The following is an 8,417-nucleotide window of genomic DNA, read 5'->3' on the forward strand; positions in this document are numbered from 1 at the left end:
ATCAGTCAGGTGTTTGCGGTGTGTGGTATGAGGGGCCAGGGTTTGGCCGATAGTTGAGATGCGGTGGGGGTGAAACTCTGGCTGGGGGTGTGCTCTGGGGTGGGGCAGAGCCTATGGAGAGATGAGGTCTTTGGATGCAGGGCAGGCTGCTCCAGGCAGGGGCCAGAGAGTGAGGCTCCCCCAGCCGCTTTCGCCTGCCAGCCAGCAGCAAGGCTACTGAGGGAGGAGCCCCCTTCCTGCCCCACCTCGCAGCAGGCACACCAGTCACTTGTAGCCTCTTGGGGGGGAGGGATTGGGCTGCCTCCTTGCATGGGCAGGGAGCCACGATTGCAGGTGGGGAGGGGGCTTGTTGTGGTTGGATGGGTCGTGCCAGAAAAGGGATAGGGCTGAGGGGGAAGGGCAGGCGTCATCCGTATGCCCTGGGCAGGGACTGGTGCTGCTGGCATGGACCTCTGGGGCACTGACCCGCATGCGTGCTGCAGGCGACGGCAACTATGCAGCGCACAAGAGAGGACAAGGTTCGAGTGATGCTCTGCTCGGGCCAGAAAGGCGGGTTGTCGGGGGCAGCAAGTTGGAGCCGTGGACACTGGGGGAGACATCGGGGCGGCCTACGGTGGGGGGGACACCCGGCCCCCACATATATGCTGGAGCTGGGGCCCTGGCTCGCATACTTGCCGGCGGCCCGGGCTTCCACATCGGGTATGGAACTCACTTGCTATGCATTGAGACTGAAGTAACAGCAACAGATGCTGTTGGCACTAGGGGGCCCCTTTCCTATCCCATGCTTCTGCTTAACATGATTCCATGGGGACTTATTGTCACAGACTAAGGATACACTTGGACAACTATCACCACCTTCATCCACGTGTGAGCCTGAATCTTTCTGCTGGGAAAGTTCCCCTTTGGGCCCCTCGTGAGACACGGCTCCATCAGGGGGGCCGTCGTGGCCGTTTTTATTAACTGCCTGGGGTCTGTGCCATCGCGAATTGACTCTCCCCTGGCTCTTCTCCGGGGCATGCGTCACAACACCTAGGCCGCTTTGTGGATTCTTGAAACTCCAGGACCCATTTTCGTGGGATGGGCGTCTGCCCCCCCCTCGTGGCTCGCCTGGATTGGCTCATTGACCCCTTATACTCAGATACCTTAACCCCAATTTGCAGCTGGGCAACCTGCCCTCTGTCGGGCCCTTACCTGGACTCACCAGCCAGGTGCCCTGTCACGTTGGTTGCTACACCAGGACATTGTTTGCCTCCGGCTGTCTCAGATTCTCTAGTGTTGCTCAGCCATCTACTCCTCAGGCTTGTTTATCAACGATTCAGCCCCGAGCTTTCCAGATGCTCTTCAACTCTGGTTGCTGCCGCACTTGACGCTGAGCTGGGGTCTGTTAGCGTTCTATAGAGACAGAGCAGGGGTTCAGGTGCATGATTCCTCCCCTCATGTTCAACCCCATAGCACACCCCTCAGGGCTTTCTCCAGCGGAATGAGCAGGTAGAGAGGGGTGAGAGTTTGTGATGAGTTGGAGGTCCAGGAATGGTTGTACTGGGCCCAATTAGGATAAGGATAATGAAAATTAAAATAATAATGATTAGTTTCTGAGCAATACTTAGTAGGAGATTTTTAAAAACCCCAAATTTTATGCTATATTAGTGAATATTTTCAATGTGTGTGTAGCTTGATCTACTTAGTAGCAAAGAACTGGAGATGCATCTAAAACTATTTTTGAATGCTTTCGTAGGTGAGAGACTGATCAGTGGATTCGTCTGGTGAACGCCATCCCAGAGGTGGGACGTGCATGACAAGAAGCTGCCAGGTGTGATATGTTACCCATGATGGATCTGGCATGTTGTGGCCCTGAGCTTTTCCCAGGACCCAGGGTCTGTCCAGACCTCTGTAGGGTCCCCACTCACACCACCTTCTTCTGTGGTGTTTGGTATGGACAGTTGGGCTCCTAAGTGTATTATTGACTCCGGTCCTATTCTCCCCACTGAGTACTGAGAGGGCAGGGAACCGGGGCTATGGATGGACAAGGAAAGACATGAACGAAGGTAACTTCACGGGAAGGATTCCTCTGGGTTCCGGGCAGGGCACTCCAGGCCTAGGCGCAAGGGTTCAACCAGGTTTTGGATTGCCTTGGACACCCAGTTCTTTCAATTGCTGCGAAAGAATGAAAGTCAATGATTAATTGAGGGGAAGCCGCCACGCCCTGGGTAGGGCTCCAGGCTTGGGGCAGAGATCCATTGCTCCCTTGTTCTGCTACTGGGTGCCAAGCCAATTATTTATTGCGTTGGACTCTGCAAAGCCCCCGCAGCATCCCCCCAAGCTCTGTTTCCCGGTCTGTAGAGGCATCTGTCTGTCTCTCCTGAGCATTTTAAAACACACCATGCTACTTCAGTGTGATCAAGGTCAGGACAACAACCCACTTCCCTGCAGTAACACACCCCTGTGCTCTCTGCCCTCTCCCTGGCATGCGCTCTGGGAGTCTGATGCACGGGGCTCTTGGTCACGGAGCACCCAGGACTGCAAGCGAGCAGCGTAGGGACATGTGAGAGTTGAGGTCCTGGAGAGGGCAGGGCACTGGGTGGCAGGAAGCAGGTTTATGGAATTGAGGGGATGGGGGGCAGGATGTGACGGCTGAGTGTGTGCAGAAGGACAGGGATGGTTTTGGGGGGCAGCTCCCTAAATGGGGCATGTTGTATGGGTGAGGAGGACGTCCTCGCTCAGGAGCCAGGTGGAAGGGAGTGTGGCAGTGTTGCCAGCTTCGGTGAACTGATTCGATAAGTGAGGGTTTGCTGATGCACTGAAGAAGGAACTCATTGGTTCTGCAGTCTTCCAGGTGGGCATGTGGGCAGAGATCAGTGCAAGAGTGCCTCGGGGCGGGGCACACGGCAGCCGGCTGCCTCTATGTAGCCGTGGCCCTAGAGCAGACAGAGGGTCGACAGTGGCAGACAGGGAGTGGGGATCGGGAAGTGGTTGCGTGGAGCTGAAGCAGTAGAAAAGTTGCTCTGCTGTGGGTCAGGGACAGCCATTAGGAAATGGATTGGCCAGTTCCCCTGATGTGAGGGGAAGGAGGCTGAAGAGGAGGGAGTGGAGTTGCCTCGGAGCAGCCAGTGAGTGCCGTTAGCATTTTGATTGTCGCATAAGATGTGACTTTTTCAACCTTGAAATGAGTGCACGCACACATTGACAGAGGACTAGAGGGATATTCAAGTCACAAGACAGACTAAAAAATGATTTTGTTAAAAGTTCATGATTTTTGGGGGTCCAGACACATGGAATGTGCTCTCTCCTGAGGCTGGGGGCAGGTTACGGGTGATTTTATCCCACCGCAATTCACAAGTATTAAGTGTACAAGCCGGGCCAGACCCCTGGGGAATTACCTCAAGGGCTGCCGTGCATGTCCGCGATCCTCACTGCTCTTGGACTTGAGCTACCTCTGATTTTAAAGCTAGCTTCAGGTTCGTAGCTAACAACCTCTCTAGGCTGAGCTGTGTCTGCCAGTCACTCCTCCTGCGTTACATTGCTTTCGGAGCTGAAGGCTTCTTCAGATTCCTCTCCCTCCCTACACCATGTTAACAGCTAACTCCATCTCACCTCGCCCCGTTCTCACCTGCGCTCGCTCTCCATCCGTGTCCCGGCAGGTCGCAAAGACCCACTGTGAGGGTTTGATTTCCCCAGTAATTGCTTGACGAGCTCCAGGCCGATTCCCCGATTGGCCCCAGTCACCAGAACGCTGCGGATATTAAAGCCAGCATGGTCCTCGGCTGCCTGCGCCCCAGCGAGTTCTGGCCCCCACTTCCCCTGCACCTGGGTTATATAAAGCTAGCGCTTGGCTGAGCTCTCTGCTGCCATCAAAGGAATGAGACAGACCTTATTTGTATATTTGTTACCCATCACGACTCATGAATATCAGGGTTGGAAGAGGCCTCAGGAGTCATCTAGTCCCACCCCAAGCTCAAAGCAGGACAATCACCCAACTAATCATCCAGCCAGAGCCTGCAGCCAGGCCTTTAAAATCTCTCTATGGAATGAACATATCGCACCTCCCTAGTAACCCATTCCAGTGTTTCAACCACCTTCCTAGTGAAATAGTGTTTCCTTATATCCAGCCTAGAACCTCCCCTACTGCAATTTGAGCCATTGCTTCTTGTTCTGTCATCTGCCCCACTGAGAGACAGCTGAGCTCCATCCTCTCTGGACCCCCTTCAGGTAGTTGAAGGCTGCTATCAATCCCCCTCACTCTCTCTTCTCCAGACCAAAAAAGCCCAGATCCCTCAGCCTCTCTTCATAAGTCATATGCCTCAGTCCCTAATATCATTTTCCTTTCCCTCGCCTGCTCTCACAATTTCTCCACTCCTTCTGTAGTGAGGGACCACCTGGACACAGTACTCCAGGTGTGGCCTCACCAGTGTCAATTAGAGGTGATAATCATGCTTCCCTCTAGTGCAGCATGCTCCTACTAAACACCCCAATATGCTGTTGGCCCTCTGGCAACAAGATCACACCTTTCTCCAATCATCCAGGAACCTCCCCCTCACCAACCATTTTCAAAGATAATGCCCAGTGGCTCTGCAATCACATCAGCCACTCTCTCAGCACCTTGGATGCATTATATCTGACCCATGGACTTGTGCACGTCCAGCTTTTCTATAATAGTTTCTTAACCTGTTCTTTCAACACTGAGGACTGCTCACCTCCTCCCCATGCTGTGCTGCCCAGTGCAGTCATTTGGGAGCGACCTTATTTGTGAAGACAGAGGCAAAAAAGCATTTAATACATTAGCTTTCCACACCATCTGTCACTAGGTTGCCTCCCCCATTCAGTAAGGGTCTCAGGGTGAACAGTTTGGTTGTTTTGGTTAGTTATTGAAGATTTGGTGCAGGACCTTTGAAGTGTTGGTCTCTTATTGTGTGAGGGCAGAACACTGTACTCAGCGGCTATGGTAAGGAGTCACCACACCATGATCTGTTTTCAAGCTGGCAGTGGTGTTGGAAACAAAACAGGGAGAAACTGGTGGGGAAGAGCATGTGCTTGGAAATGAGGATTTTGCTAGAGAAATCTATGGTGATGTTTATTTTCTGTACAAAGTGACGATAAGACTGCGTGAACTAATGAGAAGGCGAACTCCTGGTAAGGACGTAGATCTGCAGTTTGTAGAGGCAATGACAAGTGGCCAGGTGCCTGTACCAGCCCTGCTAGAGCTGTAGTACATTGAACACTGTGGCAAGAGCAAGGTAGTGTTATTGGCAAGGCTCTCTTCCACAATCCAAGGTAGCACCTCCCCTGAGGGACTGGAGCAGACCTGCCTGAGTGCACGCCCATGCTTGGATTTCACTAACTACTAGAACAAACCTTGAGTGGGGTATGATGGACAAAGGGGATATTTGTCCTGGCCATTAACACAAGCTGGTGAGGAAACTGAGTATAAAGTCTACTGACAAGATTATGGGGAGGTCGGTGTTTTACGTACAATTCATCTAGGACACGGTTGATTTTATTGTTGTCATGTTTTCCCAACTGAATGCTCTGTTCTTTGTTTATCTCCAGACTCAGTGCCTGCAAAAGGTGAGTATGCCTGTAAGAGCACTGTTACATTATCTGATGGAATATGTAGGCCTAAGAGTCAAAGGTGTTTAACATGACCCTGTTATGTTCAACATTAACAGTTGTAAATAAGGTCAGTGTTTGGTCCCCAGAGACCTTGCCAGCGTAATACCATGACCACCCATTAAAATCCTTTAAACCCTTATCAGAGACAGAAAGAGGAAAAGCAGTTCTAGCAATTTGATGTGATATTAAGATCGCTTTTATTTTAACAACATTCCTTGTTCTCTTTCCCTTTGTCTGGAGGAATTTTTAGGAAGAATCCCCTCCCCCCCCCTATTTGACAGTGTGTAGATGGTGTCATGCTGCCTGGAGTGGCTCACAGTTTGTGAGTGCCAATCTCAGGTCCGCTGTCAGAAAACAAAGGAGACACCCCAATTGGTGATTTCACCAGCCAGTAACAAATGTGCACTACGGATCACTCTACCAGTCTTACCATGGAGTCACCGACAGTCCCCTTAGACTCCAGGCTACCTTGCCATCCAGACGAATGGAACGTTTAGGTTAAAATAACCTTTTGTCACATCACACCACATCAGGTTTCTCCCCGTCCCAACAGATGTTGATCTGAATTTTATGGGCTAGTTGTTATGGCTCGCCACTGAGCACTTCCGACCAGAAGATCTATAGGTTCTTGTCCAATTCAAGTTACAGTATAGAAGAACAAAGAAAAGAAAAAAAAGCTCCCTAAGATATCCTTACATAGTGTCAGGATCCTATAAAATATCATGCAATTCAGGCCCAACCTACTAGACCCAAATCTTATTTCCGTACCCTAAGAAATGTATAGGTACTATTCTTCTATAGGTTAGTGGATTATGACTCTTACTCTTTGCATATTAATAAGGATTATCTCACTCCAAAAACTGCCAGCCTAGGCTCTCTTGGCAATTTCCAGGTTTGTGGTGTACCCTGAGGTTACCAACCAGTTGCAGATGCCAGATAAACCTATTCAGTGTTGTGTGTAGTTCCTCCCTTCGGTTACCCAAAATTCAGGGACCATTTCTGTCTTTACTAAATGTTGCTAGCTTTTGTGCTGACTTACTCTTAACTGATCATACTTTTAGCTATATAGCTGATCTTGATGGATACAGGCCGGTAGGCTTCTTGCATTTTAGCAAAACTTATTTTATATATAATTATTAGGAAACACATATCATATGCCTCAACATATCATAATTTCATAGGAATTAATACTAATAAAATATAAGAATCATATATGAAATGGATTAATTCCAAAAGAGAAACATTATTTCATATGTCTGGCTGGATTAGTAATATATAATAGCTAGCAAAGTAATCCTATGGGTTACAAATCCCTTCTTTGATGGGGTGATTACTAAAGAACCCCATCACACTGACGAAGGGACAGATAGTTCATGTGCGGGAATAGGCGCTATTTCTTGATTTATCTCTATCATGGGCATTATAGAGGCAGGGCCGGTGCAACCATTTAGGCGAACTAGGCGGTTGCCTAGGGCGCCAAGATTTGGGGGCTCCAAAAAGAGCCCCCATATTTTTTTTAAATGGTTGAGCAGCCCTGCTGCTAAGACAGAGAGGGAGTCTGAGCTGCTGGCGGCAGCCGGCTACCCAGGGTTTCCCCTGGATCAGGGCGCCGCCGCAGCAGCCAGCAGCCCAGGGTGTCCCCTGGGTCAAGGTGCCGCCGCGGCAGCCAGCAGCCCGGGATTTCCCTGGGTCAGGGCGCCGCCGCGCCAGCCAGCAACCCAAGGGGTCTCCTGGCCCAGGGAAACCCCGGGCTGCTGGCTGCCGCGGAGGCGCTCTAATCCTGGGTCAGGGCGCTGCCGCGGCAGCTGGCAGCCCAGGGTGTCCCCTGGGTCAGGGCGCCGCTGCGGCAGCTGGCAGCCCAGGTTTCCCTGGGTCAAGGCACAGCCGCGGCAGCTGGCAGCCCAGGAGCCCCCTGGGTCAGGGCGCCACCGGAGGGGGCGGCAGGCAGCTCCCATGCAGCTGCCGCAGTGGTGCCTGCGGATGGTCGGCTGCTCGCGCGGCTCCGGTGGACCGCCCGCAGGCACCACTGCAGCAGCTCCACCAAAGCCACGGGACCAGCGCACAAGGCGGCGAAATTGCCGTCTGCCTAGGGCGCTCAAAACCCTAGCGCCGGTCCTATATAGAGGCATATTCAGTTGGTTGTACCAGAGGTGTTTGCCTTTGTCATTTTTGAGTTTACACTGCATACATCCTAAAGTGATTAAAACAATTCCGGTTGCAACATCATCTATAATAATCCATCTCTTCAATCCAATTTCCTCCTAGGAAGAATCTACTTCTTGGCCTTCATGTAGCGGGGTGCTTACCTTGCTCCTGCCGTGAAGGGCTTAAAAGAGCCCTGGGAGAGGGCTGTGGCAGGGAAAGCAGCTACTAGGCTGACTGGGGAAGCAGCAGCGGAAGGGCCACGTGCCAGATAGGTCTCAGCTCACCTTATATAAGAGGCTGGGAGCCGGAAGCTCAGCAGTCTCTCATCTCTCTGGTGTTCAGAAGAGAGAAAGCCTGCTGCAGGAGGTAAACCCAGTGCTGGAGCGAGCAGGGCTGGGTAAGGGCCAGGACTGCAACGCCACAGAAGCCCCAGCTGCAGCCGGTAAGGCATTAGGTATGGTGAGGGCACCACTTAGCAATCAGCAATCCCGACCCCTTGCCTTGAAGAGCGCTTATACTGGCAGTCGCCCAATGAATGGGGCCAGATAGCCTGGCATACCAAGACTGAGGTAGTGCTAGGGGAGTGTTCCCGCGGAGGGAGACCAACTGTGGGGTACTGCCAGGGCAGCACCACTAACAGAGGGCACTACTGCCGGTTTGGGAGG

The 8,417-nt window shown here is 51.8% G+C and overlaps 1 protein-coding gene across 1 annotated transcript in view; it reads right to left on the reverse strand.

Annotated features, from left to right (window-relative positions):
• Positions 1-3,891, reverse strand: part of LOC116819008 (uncharacterized) — a gene marked incomplete at its 3' end in the record, with an annotated part of 7,327 nt that extends 3,436 nt beyond the window's left edge. Inside the window, 3 exon segments of the mRNA XM_075061473.1 lie at positions 3,608-3,657; positions 3,660-3,765; positions 3,868-3,891. Of these exon segments, the coding sequence (XP_074917574.1) occupies positions 3,608-3,657; positions 3,660-3,765; positions 3,868-3,891 (180 nt within the window).
• Positions 3,892-8,417: the final 4,526 nt, after the last annotated feature.

The sequence above is a fragment of the Chelonoidis abingdonii genome, unplaced genomic scaffold, assembly GCF_003597395.2.
Source record: "Chelonoidis abingdonii isolate Lonesome George unplaced genomic scaffold, CheloAbing_2.0 scaffold3401, whole genome shotgun sequence".
Classification (NCBI taxonomy): Eukaryota; Metazoa; Chordata; order Testudines; family Testudinidae; genus Chelonoidis; species Chelonoidis abingdonii.